This window comes from Oryzias latipes, chromosome 14 (assembly GCF_002234675.1).
Source record: "Oryzias latipes chromosome 14, ASM223467v1".
Classification (NCBI taxonomy): domain Eukaryota; kingdom Metazoa; phylum Chordata; class Actinopteri; order Beloniformes; family Adrianichthyidae; genus Oryzias; species Oryzias latipes.
In genome coordinates, this window is record NC_019872.2 from 25,527,333 (window position 1) to 25,546,426 (window position 19,094).

At 38.3% G+C, this 19,094-nt stretch overlaps 1 protein-coding gene across 18 annotated transcripts in view; it reads right to left on the reverse strand.

Annotated features, from left to right (window-relative positions):
- The window catches only part of LOC101173164 (neural cell adhesion molecule 1), a 309,611-nt gene that overhangs the window by 19,823 nt on the left and 270,694 nt on the right, over nucleotides 1–19,094 (reverse strand). For 7 of the 18 annotated variants that reach the window (XM_023962556.1, XM_023962559.1, XM_023962557.1 and 4 more), the window contains 3 exons: nucleotides 16,020–16,022; nucleotides 12,217–12,341; nucleotides 10,092–10,272 (listed from right to left, as the gene is read on the reverse strand). In XM_023962556.1, coding sequence (XP_023818324.1) covers nucleotides 10,092–10,272; nucleotides 12,217–12,341; nucleotides 16,020–16,022 — 309 coding nt within the window. Of the gene's footprint in view, nucleotides 1–1,535; nucleotides 4,043–10,091; nucleotides 10,273–12,216; nucleotides 12,342–16,019; nucleotides 16,023–17,964; nucleotides 18,687–19,094 lie in introns of those variants that run through there. The other 11 variants (XM_023962560.1, XM_023962558.1, XM_023962555.1 and 8 more) reach the window with 4 other exon arrangements.

Sequence of the window (19,094 nt, forward strand, 5' to 3'; positions counted from 1 at the left end):
GTAAAAAAATAGAGGTTTCTACTTCACGGTTTTTGACTATCACGGGCTCTTTCTGGAACGTAACCCCCGCGAAAAACAAGGGTTTACTGTAGGTCAAATTAGTTTAGTCATAAACTGGCCAATCAGAAACCTCAATAAAAGTAGGTGGAGCCTGCTGGCCCCTTCATCCAATGTTGAAAACGTTTGACAGGATTTTGTGAAGCTTGCTTTCAAGTGATAGGGATCTGGACTTCCAACAAGGTCACTCCTGATTGGCAAAAGTGGTTGCCATAGAAACGTTGACTCAGACGACTCAGACCAATCCCCGCTTGCAGACGATGTCTGGTTAAAACATGGCAGCATCTGTTTTGCCAATGAAATGAAGTCAATTGTGTTGGCAACAGACTGGACTTCATTTCATTGGAGCCAGCGTTCTACAAATCCTTTCTACCCTTGAAATTTTCCTTGTAGCAATCACTGTGCAGTTCAAAATTTCAACATAACTTTTAGTTTTGGTGGTGCGCCCGTATCTGTGCTACCTACTGTTTTTTTTTGCCGTTTTTGTGACTTTAGGTTACATTTAATCATATGCTTTATGCAACCAATCGAGGCTTAACTGCTGGGACTCGTAAATTGTTTTAACAGCATGCCATAACTCTGCGACAGATGTGTGTCTACAGTGCCTCTCTGTCTGCGTGTTTGACATTTCAAAATCTGCTTTGGAATCAAACACAGTTAACGCGGTGTGAAATTTGAACCAAGCTTTGGCTGAGCGTTGCAGTTCCAGTGTACATTTATATTTTGTCTCACATTCCCAACGTTCGGTTCGAAAGACCTCGCAGATTCACTGTAGGCACTTATCCATACAGCTCACCACCCTCACACAACACCCGACAACACACTACGTATACACTTAAACTCATGAAACTGTGCTAAAGCCCCCGCATTGTGGAACTATTCTACTTTCCCCCACTGCTATATTTACGACCTAACATCAAAACGGTGCGTTTGTTCATATAGGTAGGATTATCTGATAAGGTAGGATAATTAGACGGCTATGACTATAATTTTGTGCTATGTGTAGGAAAATCTCCGAATGTAGGATAGAAGTAAGACATTTTCACGCTCACTCGATCCAGTTCTCATAAACAGGAAGAGGGAAAACTGTCTTTCCGTATTTTTAAAATATTCAAACATAAGTTTGTGTAAATTAAAGGTAAAGTGAAGACACATTACATTCAAGCACAAATTGTCCACTCAAAAGATAAATGAGCTTTTTTACCGCGATCGCCATTGATACTTAGGCTTTGAGGGTCTTGTTTAATCAAGAGGCAAACGTGTCTTTAATGTGACACGAGCAGATTTTCATTTAGGACTCTTGTCATAATAAACACCCTTGCACACACAAAGCATCACTAGAGTATTATAACTCAGCTGTGGCCAGACAGAACAACACAAACAGTTTTTAAGAAAAACATCCAGTTATCCTATAAGACAAAGGATAATACAAAACCTTTTGATAGGCAGACGGTAGAAAAAATAACAAGTGACATCTGTGTGGTTACTGCAAATGTATTAATGCTTTATTAATTCCCACACATTGAAATGTTGTTGGTCAGTTTTAATCATCCTTTGTGACTTATGGTGAGCTGTAAAGCTCAGCGAGGGACAAGAATCTCTAAGGACTTTGAGCAAAACCTCCACACTAATGGCTGCTTTTAAAAATACGACTGAAACAGACAAGCTTCTACAATGTTGGAATTAACCAAAATATTTGAGGAAAACAATTTCTGTAATAGTGTTTCTCTTAAGTGCATTTGGTTAGATGAATCAAAGCATCAAGTCTTAAGATTTTTGTCCTAACTAGAGCCTGGGAATTTAGACTGAACATCAAAGAGGAACTCTGATTAAAATGGTGTTTTTGGTATTTTTAACATGTTTTTATGCCATTTGTCTGATGATGGAGGACATATATTGAGAAAACGAAGCTTAAAATTGTGTCTCTGAGTATTTCTTTGTTGAAATCGTTGTGAATCAGGAGCAGATGAAAAAATGCAGGGAAAAGAAAACGTTTGTTACGTTTTAATGAACTGCTCTGTAGAACCTATGTTCTAGAAAACTGCAGTTTATTTATTTTGGCTAAAAACTGTATAATCATAATTAAAAGACCACTGGGAACACTTTGAAAATAGCTGAAAACATGATCAGAGTGGGTCTTTAAATGTCATTTTATAATAATATACATTTTTATTTAGAAAATCTGTAGTATTTCTGCCCTAATGCTACAACTTTGTACTAACACCATCTTTAGTGTCCTTTTTTTCAGTGGTACATCTCACATTATGCAGAAAGCAGCATGACACCTTCTGTCATAATTACCAGAAGCATATTTCAGAAAAGGTGTCTCCCACTAAGAAAGTACACGAGGAAAAAGGAGCATTTTGCATCATTAGGTTTCAAACACAGCATTTTTTTTACCTGTAAACTTACAAAGGAAGAAAAGAAAAAAACTAGATGTCTCCTGGCATGTTCTGTTTCAGCACAAAGGGACATTTTTGGAAAAAAGAATAGGCTCAGCTCAGAACACACAAAAAAAGTCTCTGTCATTTATCGGCGCTGGAACTGGCTGCTGTGCATCATCTTCTGGTTAATATGGTGCTACAGTAGCATATTAAAAACAGCCATCCATGTGTGTTGCTGCAAAGCCTCTACACCAAATAAACCATCCTTTATTTGTTCCTTCTTTTCATCATTTAATTGATCCCCCTTTAGTTTGACTTGATACCAAGCTTTTAATCTCTGGGTTCTAACAGTCATGTATGATGTTATAAATTACGATTACAGACATTTTGTTTAAGCTCCAGAGAAACAAAGACTAAAGTCACAGGCAGCCCACCAGAAAACTCAATACTCAGAGCTTCAGAAAGCCATTTCTGTCTCGAAAGGAAAAGAAAGAATTTATTTCAAACCTACATTGGTTACATGGAAACACACTGATATGCACTTACAAAAACATCTCAGGATAAAATAATTTCACATTCTTCAAAATGATTTTTTTTTTAATAGTGTTGAACAGCTTGTCTTTTTTTTAACACATCTCAACTTTCAGGTAAAAAGAGAATATGAACTGTCAAAATAACAGCTGATTTCTTGTTATATTTCTTGAATGTCAATTTGAAAAGAGTATGTACACGGTATCACACAACATGATTAGCATTTATCTGCACACATCTCCAACCTGTCTGACAAGGCGGTTACATTATGCATTTAAAAAATGAGTATAATAGTATGTGAAAAGTATGAAAGTATATGAAAAAAATGCATACTTTGACCCATAATCAACATTTCCTTCTCCTTACTTCACACATCCAGAGATTAGGCACACAGCATTTGCACTCCTCTTTAACACATTCATAATACTCGACGGGGAGCTTGGAAGCAGCTGCACAGCACATTCATGAATACTGGATCATGCCTTTGTGTCAGCTTTCATGCAGTGTTCATGCTTTTTTTTACGTCACTGTAAAATTTCAGTGAAAAGATGCACCCGTAAAACAGGCACAAACCAAAGTAACAGCTGCTAGGTCTACTTACAACAGTGTACACAGCGACTTCGGCGGTGTAAGGTACCCAACCTATCGTTACCCCATTCAGATCACACTAAGGCATTATGAATGTGTTAGGATTAAAATCTCAAACCAAGCGCTTTGCCCATTTTAACGGGTAAATGATCACCCTCGAATCTCCAGTCCCTGAATCTTTCCATAAACGTGAAAACAAATGGGAAAAAAAAGAACCCCAATTTTGAGAATGAAGAAAATACCAAGCACCCTGTAATAACATCATGAAACCTATGTCTTGACTTTTTTCTTCCATTCTTGTGTGTGACTGCACAAGGGTCAAAAGGCATAGAAAGCAAGGGAGTCTGGACCCAGAGATTGTAAAGGCTCAGAGCATCCTCTTCCTCCTTGAATGAGATCAGTTTATGAGAGCCAGAGGAGAGTCAGCACGGACAGCAGGAGAGAAGCCAGACTGCATGTCACACTTTGACACCCGAGGGTGGCTGAAGGTTTTCAACGCACACCCAGTGTCGGTGAGAATCCCAGAAATCAATTGTGAAAGGTAAAGAAAAAGAAGCACAAACAGTAAAAAAAAAAAAGAAGGAAAAATAAAAGAAATTTGTGCGTATGACAATGCCATGGTCCATAGGTGCCCAAGAAGATCACACATGAAGACACGGAGAAAAGAGCAGCAGGAGAGAAAGAGGGAAAAGAGGGAGAGACATAGAAACACAGGTCAGAAATGCAAAACTCCACATCAGAAAGGTCATCAGAGACTAAAAAGAGACTCGAAACAAAAAGAAGCCGTAGCGTGTTAGCAATAGAGCAGATGATGGCGAGCATGGAAGGCAACATATAGGGAGATGACGGGGAAGGACATCAATGCGGAAGACTCCTCAAACACACTATAGTCTCTCTCTGCTTTGGCATCAATGTGGCAGGTTTTTGAAATCAGTCTTGGAGCAAAGTCAGAGTTTAGGCTGAGACATATGACAACCTGAATGGGAAAAGACATCTGCAACAATCCGCCTGTCATCTCTCGTTAGTTATGGCCAGTGGTGTAATTTAAAGTAGTTGAAAAACGACTCTGTCTGAAACGTCGGTGATGCACCGCTTTGGAAGCCAAAATGGAAAGATGAAATTGTCTCATTTCGTGACTGATCTTCTCAATTCCATTCATGGCACAATTTCCCTCCTCTAGTGTTTTCCAGATTTTTGTGCTTATATCAGAACATGTGATATGTTGCAATTTAGCCCCTTATCAAAACTAGTTTCAACAAGAGAAAATATTACAAACGACTAAAACACAGGTCTCCAACTCCAGGCCTCGAGCCCGGTGTCTTACATGTTTCCCAACTAACCTGCCATTGAAGCTCCTTATTGGCTCAACACACCTGCTCCAGGTAATCAGCAGCAGATTAGGCAGGATGCCGGCCTTCGAAACCTGGAGTCTGAGACCCATGCTCCAAAACTATATTCACACCGAACCCAAATGCTGTTGCAGGGGCGTCCAGTTTAAATGTCAGAGGGCCTTCATTATGCTTTTCCTAAGCCTTTCAGAGTAAACTATATCCAAATATATGATTATATATTACCTTTGACACACCAAATAACAATTTTTAATGAAATATGAGTTATTACCGCAGATAGTTTTCCTAACCGGAAGTAAGACGACTCCAAGTCAAAGGTACAGATGTGAACAGAGGCCCTATTTTCCCATGCCGTGCATTGTTTGCAGAGTTCATGTATATGAACTTTGGTGAATGATTCACATTGTGTTAATTAGGGCTGCACGATATGAGAAAAACTTGGGATATGCGATATTAGTGATCAATAATTCAATGAAGTTCATTGTGTCTCCAAGTTTAAACTGTTTTCTTAAATTTAACGGTTTGTTTTTGTCAAATGTCGGCTTCATCAGGTCACCTGATGACGACTCTGATGAAGGCGGAAGGTGTTCCGCCGAAACATGTAAGGTACGTTTGACAAAAACAAACCGTGTCTGATAAAAAGTAATTTAAGAACACAATTAGTCATCAATATTGCGGTGACGATATAACTTAGGATATATAAACAAATAGCAAAAATAACAAAAACTTTTCCATTTCACTGTAAAAGTTTAATTTAAATAAGAGTCAAAATACCTTAAATTATTCTCTAAATGACCCTCGTCTAATAAGGAAGGCAACATCTAACATAAAAGCTCCATCCGATTGGTCAACAACGTGAAGGGCTCCATCTGATTGGTCAAATGGATAAAGGGATTTAATCAATTCATTAAAGTTACCTTAAGATTGCTTTAGCACATTTAAAGTCTACCATTTATTGCGATTTTCGCTGACTTTTGCGATATGGATATTGCACAGCTTGAAATCGCGCCAACGATAAATTTGCGATTAATTATGCGGGCCTAGTGTCAAATAACTAGGAACTCAGCTTTGGTCCATGAGACGTTGATGATGTAATCAGCAGGTGGGGTCTCAAACCAACATGAAGAATCTTATTTTTCTCCTCCTGGACTTAGAATTTTTCTTATTTGTATGGAGACAATAATAAAAAGGTCTTCTAACTTTAATCTTATTGTTATTTTATCCCTTCTCGGACTAACCCAGGACAGCAAGTTTTCAAACTGGGTCACAGGGAGACGTAAGTACCGCCTAAAGCAGCCATCATTTAGACTCAGCTCCTGCGGCAGAAAGTCAACCGGAACCGCGTCTTTACTGATGTAGCGATGAGGCTAAAAACTTTGGACATCAGCTCCTTCCCCACTGCGTTTATGCAGGTTCATGAACACCCTTTTGGAACGATCGTCAAGCAGCACATTTGCCACGTGTCAAAACAGAGGCAGTGGACGCAAATTCGCCGTGCGAATCGCATTCGTTGTAAACCCAGCATTACAAAAGACATCATAAATCGAGTGGTTAAAATAGCAGGAAGATGTTCAAGAATATTGGCAACGCATTAACGGCGATTCCAGGACAACACCTCGGGGCTTCAGGAGCCGAGGTCTCCACAACAATCCGACACACAGTTGTATCAGAATATGCACAAATGATGAGGAAGGTCACAGCAGAAGCATGTTCTCTGTTACCATTACACCACTGGTCATGGTGGGGAGAAAGGCCCAGGCAAAACCAAACATCCAACACAGAAGCTTGTTATGGAGTTGGTGACATGGCTGAATGGACTACCTCATGCTGTAAAACCTTTAAAAAGTTAATTCCAAACATTATTTGCTTTCTAATTTTAGTCTCAGCCTTAGCTGGGGAGATTTGGATAAATCACCAGACCGGGTCAGCCACTTCTCTGTCCATACTATAAACATACAGAATATGCACTGGACAGACTGACATCACCATTGGATTCTGCTAAAATGAAGCTTAGAGTGGGAAGGGAACGTCAACCAGAGTTCACTCCGTCCAACTCAACTACTTTTTGAGTGTGCTATTGGGGTGGACTAAGTAAAGTTAAAAGCTCTGTTGGGTTCACTCATTGGACAGTCCAACAGACAATGAAATGAAAAAATAAATAGCACCCCCACACCTCTAAAATGTGTAATTTTGTCTAATAAAATTGAAATGCCTGATTTAAAAACAAAATCACTGCCTCAAAATTTTCATAAAAAAGCAACAAATAAGCCAGAATGTACATGGGTTCACTTTAGGTGGAGAGTCTGACTTTTGAACATGAGAGTCAAAGGAGAAGTGGTCCCTTTTACATCCTGCCTCCAGCGGTCTTTAGAGGAACTGCAATATTTGGTCCCTATAAGTTTATCGTGGATCGTTGGTTCAGTCTGTTAGCTTGTATTTGTGAAAATTTGACAAATAGCCCTTTTTATATCTGAGAATTGCATTTCCCTACAGCTAAACAGAAGTGAACACAAAAACATTTAGATCTAATCAAAAAATTTGACTGTACAAACAGTGTATAGGGGCGGCCGTGGTGCAGTGGTAGGGCGGTCGACCCATGATCGTAAGGTTGCAGGTTCGATTCCCGCCTTGCATACCCATGAGTCGAAGTGTCCTTGGGCAAGACACTGAACCCCACCTTGCCTCTGGTGGTAGGCGGGCGCCTGTGTTTGGCTGCGCAGCGACCACCAGTGTGTGAATGTGTGTGTGAATGGGTGAATGGGTCTGTGACTGTAAAAGCGCTTTTTCCTTGTAGGTAGAAAAGCGCTATACAAGTACACGCCATTTAGCATTTGTATAGAGGAAAAAACTGGGCTGAATGTAAACTTTAGGGTGCGATGGCATCGTAACTTTCTAAATCATCCTCAGAAAATAAGAGGAGAATGGAGGGACCCTAAAATGTGATACTAAAAGCTTGAATGTTAAAGTGTCCAGGCAAATTGAGGGTTTAGAGGATTAATTTACAATGCAGCAGCTGTTTTCAGTGAGTATTAGGAGAAACAGCCGTGCTTTTGGAAGAAAAACTGAGGAACTGAATGTTGTGGCTAAAAGAAAAACCCTATTTTCCCAGAAATCTTTAAGTAAATTGAAATAAAAAGGAAACAAAACAATATGAGCATGAAACATATTTAAAAATGTCTCTTAACAAGGAGTCCTGAATGTCAGCAATCATTAGCAATTAGGGGATTTAAAGCAGGGCTTGCTTAGATGAAGCCCATGTGAACTTCTGGTGGAACTATGAGTGATCCAAACCTCCCACTGCTATGCGGCTGTTGTCCAGAAAACACATGAAAAGAAAAGAAAATGGGTAGTTTCTTCGTTTGCCATGCACTGGCAGCCAGAGCCTTGTCAGTCATAACACAGAAAAATATTAATCCAGTTTCAAAAGGCATCATGCAAAGGCTGTAAGGGCTGCATCCCCCCCTGCTAGGCCGCACAGCCTGAACATTCAGGTCAAGCATGAAGCCTGAAAACTGTGGGACCCACTAAACCTGGTGGTACAAAAAATAAAGGCAAAAACAGGAACACTCATGACAAAAGGGAGATAAATGTTTGTTTCATGATTGACAAAAAGCAAGATGAGGAGAGTTAAAATAAATGAAAAATGAAGTGATAAAATTCTTGTCTTCTTTCTGGCCTTGAAAACTTTTGTTTTTCAAACTTTTAAATTAACAACCTTTGGCTTTTTACCAAAACATTTTCAATATTTTTATTGATACCAAAAAGACTATTTGAGTTGGATTTTAGGGAAATCGCATCTGAATAGAAGGTGTTGCACTTAAAGCTAGAAATTACGTTTTTATTTTAATTGAACATCAAAATTAAAAAAGAATAACTCTGTTGTTAGCATTTTTTAAATCTCCAAGACATTTTTATTTTTTATTGAATGCACGTTAGAACCATGGTTGTGGCCTTTCCATCCCTCTGGCCATATTAATCCTTATTTTTAGCGTCTTGAGACACTTATGATTCCCTCATGTTTTTGAATCTTTTTATTTATTTATTTAGTCGAAATAGGAATAACTGCCCATCCTTGCACACTTTAAAAGTACACTACCTTCTGTTTCTTACCCAAAAAAAAGTACATAAACACAGCTCTCACAGTTTTGCAGACATTGTTTTAATCAATAAAATAGATTCTGTGATCTTCTGGATCAGAACTAAAGCTGGCATAGGAAATATTTGGGATCAGTGAGCAACACATTGAATTACAGCTTGTTTTCTGATCAGGACACATAAGCAGATTAAAAAAAACAGAGCAGCTATACCTCCTTTTTGTGCCCTGTTTGTTTATTTGTTGTTTGTATGGAGAAAACTGTGTTGGGATTTGGGTTGAACTTGCATGGATGGGATCGCACCATGGAGCATAACGGGTGCAAATGTTTGCTGTGTTTTACTAAAGTAGTGTGATTGGGATTCTAGTTTTTCTGTTGTAACCCTACAATTCAAATGATGAATGAAAACAACATACAAAGCCAACAGAGCAAAAAAAAAAAAAGACTGAAATAAAAGAAGCAGAGACATTGTTACGGGGATTTGTGAAATGTTTAAGCACTTCAGGTAACTCAGGTGTAGTGGGTTGGGGAGACAGCCCGCAATGATTTGTTAATTGAAACAAACCACAACAACAGAGCACAGGCTGTGGAACTGTGACATTTTCTATGAAAAAGAGACTTTGGGAATCAGACAAAAACTGCTATATATGAGAACTGAGCACGGTTTCAAAATGCACAATGACAGAAGAATGGAGGAGTGCAGGGGAAGGTTAAAACAGAAGATAAATTCTTAACTGTCAATCTCCAAGTCTTTTTGCTATCTCTATAGGCCAAAATTAACCCAATATTTTCACATTTAATGTATTAGAAAGTACATTGGTATGTTTTTAATAGATCCATTATCAAAACATTATGAAGATTTAAATGAACATATTAGCTCAAGCTGGAAAAATCTTTGCATTTTACTTTGTGCTCATTTCACATCCCTAAAGACGTTTCATTTAAAGGTTTTTGTGCTCAACATTCAACACTAATCTCTGAATAGGAAGTGATTGATCTTTGCTGCCTGGTCACAGTGGAAGCCTGTGTGCTCTGTAGCTGCTGTGTGTGTGTGTGTGGATGCTGCGGAGGGACGATGGGGGTCGTACCTGGGATGGCAGTGGGCTGTGCTGCTGTTTTGATGGAAACGATGCCAGGTTCAGATCGGCCCTGCTGGTTCTCTGCCACCACGTGGACCTCATACTCTGTGTTCCAGGCCAGGCCGTTCAGCGTCGTGTGCTCACTCAGCGAGGGAACGCGGATCTCTGGTTTCCACTCGGGCACGTGCTTCTGTTTAAGGAGGACACGAGAAACGTACAGGTGAGAGAGGCAATTGGTATTTCTGGTCATTCTTGAATTCCTATCCAGAATTAGTTATTATAAATCATTTGAATGTAATCACTTATTAGATCATGCAGAAGTAATTTAGAATTATCTTTAAAAGTAAGAGCACAAAACGGAAGAAAATAATTGAACTCAATTTTGTTTTCCTAGCCTCGTTTATTTATAGATTATTCTTGTTATTTATAATGCCAGTATTAAAATCTAACCAAGTGTTTTACCACATGTACCGTAATGTAACCATGCAAGAAGAGACATAACAGGAAGGGGAAAAGGAGCCGTTATAGGAAACTCTAACTTAAATTTAAAAATAAAAAAGCTAAACTAACAACATTCAAGTTGCACTGTCAAGCAGTGCTCTCAGGCTCAGAAACTTTAGTGTGAACACAACATAACAGTCTAATTAGAATGCTGCACGAGGCCAAATTTAACAAAGAAAATATAGTATTAGCGTACATTTGCAGGAGAAAACATTTGCCTGAAGATTTCCTACTTTGTAGTTTATCATCATCAAAAACGAAGGAAGTGCTTGCTGAGGTTAAATAGAGTTAACGAACAACATTTTATCTCAGCTGAAGTTACAAATTCAAACACTTGAATATTTCGGTGAATATGCTTAAAAATAAATAAATAGTGAATGCATAGCATTAATGAAAGGCTTTCATTTCCTCTAAGCAATCTTATATGACACGCAAACACAACTAAAGCTAATAGAAAAATCGACACTGGTAGTTTGTAAAACGCTAATTATGACACTGATTTCTTAAAAAAAAAACATTCAGGAAATCTGAAGAGATGCAAATAATTTAACTTTTTTTTCCAATCAAAAGCTATTCTTATATTTGAACAAATATCTGAAATCATAGTTATGTTTTTTAAGAAAGAAATACTTCTGGTTTGCATCTTATCAAAGCTTTAAAGCAGGGATTTGCAAACTTTTATGCAAAGAGGGCCAGATTTGGTGAGGTGAAAAAGTGTGAAGGCCAACCAATGCGCTTGTTTTTTCGAGTCCTGATGCTAACATTAAATGCAGGTGAACTCAGACTCACAGTTCTCAAAAAGTGTTGGGGGCCGCACATTACTGATTTTAAGACAAGAGCCTGCAGGCCGGTAGAAACCTGAACACCGTCGAGGCTGACGAGCCGGACTTTGGACATGCCTGCTTTGAAGGGCTTATATCATGCTGTTCTTAGGTTTTTCAGAGTAAACTATATCCATATAAACGATCATAGCTATATTACCTTTGGCACATTAAATCTTTTTTTTTTTTTTTTTTTTTTTATAAATGAGCTATTTTCGCTGCTCCTTTTCCTATCTGGAAGTAAGATGACTCGATCTCTGAGTCACCGCCTGCCGCGCCATGTGGGTGCCGCCAATTTCATGACGCCGACCTAGAGTCGACCTTTGCAGTGTGTCTGCATTTCACCCACGAAAACAAGCACCATCCGAACTTTTGCAAAGATGGATCTGCATATCGTGCATATAAAAGGAAAGTGTTTAGCCAATAACTGCGAGCTCCGTGGAGAAAGTGGGTGTGTGTGTTAGCCTGGGGGCGGGGCTGGCAGTGCAGACTCTTCCTGGAAGGGGCTGTTCCTCACTTTCATACGTATAAATGTGGGAACCCACTCGAGGGGCTGGTGCTCAGAGCCCAAGGTTATAGAGGAATGCCCAGAAATACATGAATGGATCAAATTACCGCTTTGGGGTTGTTTTTTGTGATGAGTTAACTGTGTAAAACACTTAAAAGCTCAAAAGGTTAATTTTGCATGATACAGGCTGTTTAAAGCACTGATTTAAAAGTAACATTTCAAACCACTGATAAACCTTTACTGTTTTGTGTTATGTTATGTAGAAATGGTTAAGAAACTGGTGCAAATGATATTCTTTACTCACAGCTTTGTACTTGACCAAGTAATGGATGATGGGCAAACCACCATCGTCCTGCTTGATCCACGTCACCCTCAGAGAATTGCCTTCATCTGCGACGTTGGCCTCCAGTTTTGGCGCACTGGGCTCCCCTACACAGGAAACCAGCATCAGGACGAGAATCCATCTAGTATTGTGCTTCCCACATAACTCAAGCACACTTCTAATTGCATTATTTTAAAATAGACACATGATCCTGAACATTTGTTTTAGTAGCTACACAAAAGAATAAAAAATCTTTATCCATAGCAGTGGCAGATAAAAAAATACATTTTTTTGTTGTTTAATTTTGCTTTGGAATTGCATATTAGAAAAAATCGTCCTCTATGTACCATTTTAAAAACAGACCAGGGTGACATGTGCATGAAGGAAGAATGTGAAGGAGCTGTGGGTATTGTGAGCATCTCACAGGCTGAGGTGCAGCTCTCATCCAGGCTCCTAATTATCGGCTCTGTCCTCCTGAGTAACGGCTATTGGCCCACAAGATAATGAGACTTAAAGGCCTTGATTGAGCACGTTACCATTTTGCTTTTTATATCATTTACACAGTCATGGGAAGTGAGGTCAGTGAGATTCTGTGCATGGAGACAGCTGTTTGGCCACTGTTATGGATAAAGAAGCAAAATGCTGAACATATTCAACAACGACATTTGGAGCGAAACCAAACAGGTGAGAACAGAATTTCAATGGACAGAAACTTCTAGAAACATATAAAAGTTGACTTTTAAAAGTGCAAAAACTAGTTCAGTAGTTATGGTTAAGCATGAAGGTATCTCCTCTAGTAAGCAAACAAAGCCACAGTTTAGATGTGCATTTTAACAGACGCAGAGTGAGAAAAAGGCTGGAAGTAAATGACAGTATGGGTTAGTAAAGCAGCAGCATCCTAGTGGCAGACAAGTTAGCCAACTTTATTTGTTAATCATGAGCATTATTAAAAGATTTTAGGCTACAAACACAGAAAAGATAGTTAAACATGGAAGCACCAGGCAGGACAGAAGGTGCCACCATATAATTATGAGAGAAACAGTCAGGTCCTTGACCTCAAAAACATGCAAAGACTTTAGGATGGCATGACAACCTGCTTTCAACTCCAGATTCAGAGCTATCAGGTTAGAAAAACCAACAAGTTAATGAAAACATGCTGCAAAAAAAAGAAGAGTTAATTTTGAAGTTTTAATGACAGATTTCCATGCAGCTTCTTCCACATGATGCTGACATTTCTATTGCAAAAGAAACAAAATGTTGCAGATGTTATGAACTTTAACAAATTTGTTTTTTTAAGTGTAGAAAATAGATCTACTACTGAGTGATTAGAAACAAGTTGAACCCTCAGAAACACATCACACAAAAGACAGACACATGCAGGAAGGAATGTCAGCTTTTACAGTGAAGGAACATGCAACAACAATGAGAGAAAACAGTTTTGCATGCAACAACATTGCAACGGGTCCCTGTGAGTCCAATCAATGCATTTAGTCTGATGGGGTAAAGCTAAACCAATCGACTCAATGGATAGCTACATGTAGATGTGTTTAAATGGCTATTTTTGAGATTTGCCTATTGACTTTAACAAATTATTATTAAAAAATAAAAACTAAAGAAAAAAATACAAATTTTCATTAGTACTAAAACGAATCCACTAAAACACAAACTAAAATCAGACATAAAATGGTAAGAACATCTTCTAGCAGAGTTCTTTTTAAGCTTTTGCTTTTTATAATATCGATTGAAATGAAGAGTTTTATTAAGCCTTAGTCACATGCAAATGTACGAGCCAATCCCTGCACGAGTGCTGCAGGTTTTTAGGTCGTAGGGAGAAGCAGATGCATCTTAAGTTTGACGTAGGTGTTTCTTGAAGTTCCCTTGAGGCTCGTACGACCACCTCAGGGGACATAATGGAACTGAAACATATGATTATTGTGCATGGGGTGAGTGTATTGCTAAGTATTTGTAAGGCTAGTAGAAATTTCCCAGATTTAAGACGTACAGGTGATATTGTCGTATGGTGTCCTTATGCCGCAATCTAGTCATTAGTCAGACGCTAGAATTGGCACCTTACTGACTGCGCGCAAGTGATGCACGCATAGGGTGGGCACGTGATCTGTATAGGATGCCCGTATAGGATGCCTGAACAAACTAGACTCCAATTTCTAATTTTTAACATTCAGGATGCAACAGGCTACATGGACATTTGCACAATTTAAGGAAACGGAAGACTTAAAAATCCTCACGACGCGCCTGCGCCTCACCTGCTTTACCCTTACTGATGCTACATTCAAAATAGGTATGTGACGCACGTTCAATATCGCGCATTCTTTGACGTGCAATTTAGCCCGTGGTGTTCACATTGGAGAAGCAGGGAGAGGCTTATTTTTTTTCAATCTTTTTCTACTGTTTACTAGCTCATATATAGCTATAAGAGGCTTGGTGAGAAATGTCTAAACAGTGCAAATGTCACAAAAATGTTGTTCCAGGCATTTTCTTTCACAGGTCTAGTATGATACATGAAGGACTTGGTGTCACATGATTCTGGCCGGGCACAAACCAAAATCATTTATTTTCCCCGATTGATCAATTCTCAAATGGTTGGCACATCCGAGCTTAAAGGGGATGTCCCCAATAAGTCACTACCAAATCTGAGTCCCTGATAAGTCCAAATTTGAGCTGTCGCAACATTCAAAGCATGTTCAATGGCTGCACGTTTTGTACGTCGAGCGGCCGTAGAAACTTGCATAGTGACACATGAATGCGGGTGTTTTGAATGCGAAAGCCCAAAACATCTACACGCTTTTACATAGACTTTTAATGGAAACTGGTTGCTTGAACCCATGAGGATGGTGTGAATGTAGCTTTTCTCTTGCATGTAGCAAAAATGTTCACTACGACCCGTCGCTCGTGGTTTACCCAAAGAAAAACATATTGCTCAACAGGTTCAGGAGCTTGATATTTTGAACAGATTTTCCAGTTTGTTGCCCTCAACAAGCCCCTTAACAACCACAATGTTAGTTGTGACTAAGGCCTTTTTCTAATTATATTTTTGGTTTGGACATTTTGGAAAATGTTTCCTTTAACTTTTTCCCTTATTGAATCAGTCTCATGAAAATTTCACAGAATGTTATTGAGTTTCATGATACTTGCCAACATTAGGACAGGAGTTCGCTACATAAATCAAAGACTGACTATCTGTATTACCTGCTTTGCTTCTAAAAAACATTATTTTTGTATATCATTGAAAAAAAATTGATGCAAATCTAACGGTATTGGTCAATTAGCATAATGTATTTTTATTTATTATGGATGCCTTGCAAAGGCAGTTGAGTAATTGTTAAAATGTATCTTCTCAACAGAGTTGGGGCATTTGTTAAATTAAATGAGTTAAATGAGCTTATCAGGAGTTACCAAAACTATCAACAAAAGTTAATTAAGTTCTTTTAAGCAGAATTAAGTTTATCTAGATTTTCCTTTTCTGCAGAGATGAATATAGATTAAACTGAGAGAGAATATTAAGTTGTGAATTATGTCATTAATTGATTGGACCATTGAAGGAAAAAAAGGCATTCAGAGATGAAACGATTTTCCTACTTAGTGAGGAAAACTGTTGAAAAGGGTCATAGTAGAAGAGAAGAAGAGTCTGAGCATGAATGGAAATCTATTTTAACGTTGAGTAGTTAGGTCATGAACGGTCTGAAGAGGTGAAAATGGCAAAAATGAAACTGAAAGTGTTTTCAAAATTTCATTTCAGAAATGCCTTTTAAACAAAGAGGATTTACCTTCTGTGGGCCAGCGAGGACGACATCATCAGCACCATGCAAGAGCCACATGACAAAGTCACATGATGCGCACGGACATGATTGGGAAAACACGGGAGGAGTTGGGGATTGGCGGTGGGGGGTTTGCAGTCAGGTTGGTTGGGGAGGGGTGCGTGGGTAAACATACAAAACAGTTGGAAATTATGAAAACATGTCAACAAAACAACACAAAACAAATGGAAATGTTAAGAAAACACATTTTAAACAAGGCAAAATAAAGAAATGTGTAAATAATTAATACTTAGGGTAGAAAAAAACATGATATTCAAGACATGAAGCAGCTGACAGCTTTGTTTTGGTTGTCAAAAACATTTCAAGTGAATAAGCAAACACAAAAGCAAGACTTTAAGACACAACCAGAACCTGCCAGGAATTGCCTCATCTATCCAATCGGCAGCTCTTTTCATTTTCTGTGAGGATTTGCTGTAATCATCAGGGCTGTTATGACATTTTATGTTGTTAAATGGAGCTACAGTTTGAGTGTGAAAGCTGTTTTTAAAATGCATAGAGAATTCTGCTGCAACGCAATGTCAGCACGATAAATAACACCCAACAATGACATCTGTCGCACATGCAAAGGCAGTTGAATAATAGCTAAAATGTATCTTCTCAATCTAAACAAACCCGTGACATTTTTTTGTTTTGTGAGTAGAAAAGCAGAAAACATTGAATGTTAGCCTAGAACTAAGAATAGCTTAATTGAACTATGAGCCACAATGTATCTTAGAAACATTAGAGATGAGTTAAGAAACAAAATAAACTGATATCGGGAGTGAAAACAAGACAAAATCACTAAACACCTTTTTTTTTTGTTTTACTTTAGAACAACCACTCAATAAAAAGCTAAATGTAGAAAAAAGTCCATAGGAAAGGGATAAAATGGTTTTCTTCCTACCTGACTTCTAAACAAAGTGCAACACACAAAGTAGGGGCGTAACGATGAATCAGTAAATCGATGCATTGATGGATCGACTTCTATTCCTACACTCCAACCACATCAATTTGTCTGAAATAGTTGTTCATTAAATCGACCTATACCACTATAACATTTTCTTTTAAAACAAAATAAATCGTTCTTAGAAAATACCAACAATAGGTTTCTTTTACTATACGTAAAAAATAACACATAACAGCTGACAAAACGTGATGTCATCAAAAAACGGTCATTCCATCATTCCAGTCCGAATCCTGGGAACACTTTGAATTTTGCAAATACACACGACCATACAGTGTGGTATTATAATAAAACAAAATAATGTTTACTTGTTTTTTTGTAAACATTAAATTTACACTTGATTATATTGCACGAAATACAAGGAATCTCGAAAACTTCACCTGCACTGTTAAATATTTCTCTCTGAGTTTGTTAGAATTGTTACACCCCTAACACAAAGCCATCACTTTCACATTATCTGCCACTGTCTGACTTAAGTCTTAGTCACATGCACCTGAACGAGTCCTGTGGGTTTTTGGGTTGTCTGGACCCGTAAATGGTCGCTGGGGCTAAAATCATTCATTCATTCATCTTCTTTACCGTTTTATTCCCTTTTGGGGTCACGGGGTTGCCGGAGCCTATCCCGGCCACTTGGGCGAAGGCAAGGGATGCCCTGGACTGGTCGCCAGTCTGTCGCAGGGTAGAATGTCCTCAATCACACATCCATTCACTCTCACACTCACACCTATGGACAATTTAGAGTTGCCAATCAACCTATGAAGCATGTTTTTGGACGGTGGGGGGAAGCCGGAGATCCCGGAGAAAACCCACGCATACACGGGCAAAAATGGTTAAAATCATAAGATGCTAAAATTAACTGCATACAATGTATTAAAAGATAAAAACCATTAAATTAAGAATACGATTAAATGTATACAATAAAATATATAAAATTATATATTTTGATCAGGCCACCTGCGAACCCCATTCAGGTTTGCCCCGTTTTTTTACCTACAGAAAGCTTGTATCCACTTGTAAAGAAGGGGAAGTGGTGACTAAGGCTTTACATTATGCTGGTATTGGGTAAGTGAGAAAGCTGCAACCTTAGACACCCTTTAAGCCTTTAAGAGTGCAGCATAGAAATATAAAACAGATGAGAAGTTTGAGGTCAAAAACTAGTTAGCAAAAATGCTCAATTAGTTAAAACATGCAACATACAGGTTGTTTTACAACACAAGGAAGAGAAGAAAACAATCTGCAGTGAATTAGGTTTTATTTCTTAGAAATGACTTAATTAAGATAGAATGACAGTGATGGAGCAGTGAATGAACCTGAACAGCCAAAAAATGGACAGCATTTATATATATATAGCACTTCTCTTGTCCACTCAAAAGTGCTCAAACGTCGCAGGACACATGAACTTTCACACTCTGCTTTCTCCCTCTGTGTCTATTCTTCCTCAGCTTTGCTCAAGTGTTCTTCAACATGTGGACCAAAGAGGCCAGGCATTGAACTGCTGACCTTCCAGAGGGCAGAAAACTACCTGGTCATCTCTAAGCTCCTGAGAAGGAGGCTGCATTCAAGAAGAACGTAGTGTTTTCAACTACTCCAGCATATGACCAATCCAGACTTTGAGAATCTCTTTCCTCCTTTAGGTTAAATACAAGAGTGGTTAGCAGATGGAATCACGTTGCCTGCAGGAAACAATGGCAAGAAAAAAGATGGGAAAGATACGGGAAGCTTCTTAAAATAATGGATTTAAAGTAAACTGGTACACATAACCATGGCTTTTGATATATTTTTGAGATGACCAAAAAAAGAATAAATCTGAATAATTAGGTGAATAAAAACAATGCAATGCAGTTAAAATGAGACTTAACCAAGTTACTATGATTAGGTAGTTTTATTAGACCAAATATTAGGGTGACTATGTAAAAACAAAGTGAAGTAAATTCTGTGTACTCTTCCTCCCACTCCCTTTTAGCAATTAGTTCAACTCTATTTGAAAATAATTATTCTAAATTACTATTTATTCATTTACTGTATGTATACGTTCAAATAAAACTATTTATGAAAAAGAATGTATACATATATTTAATTTA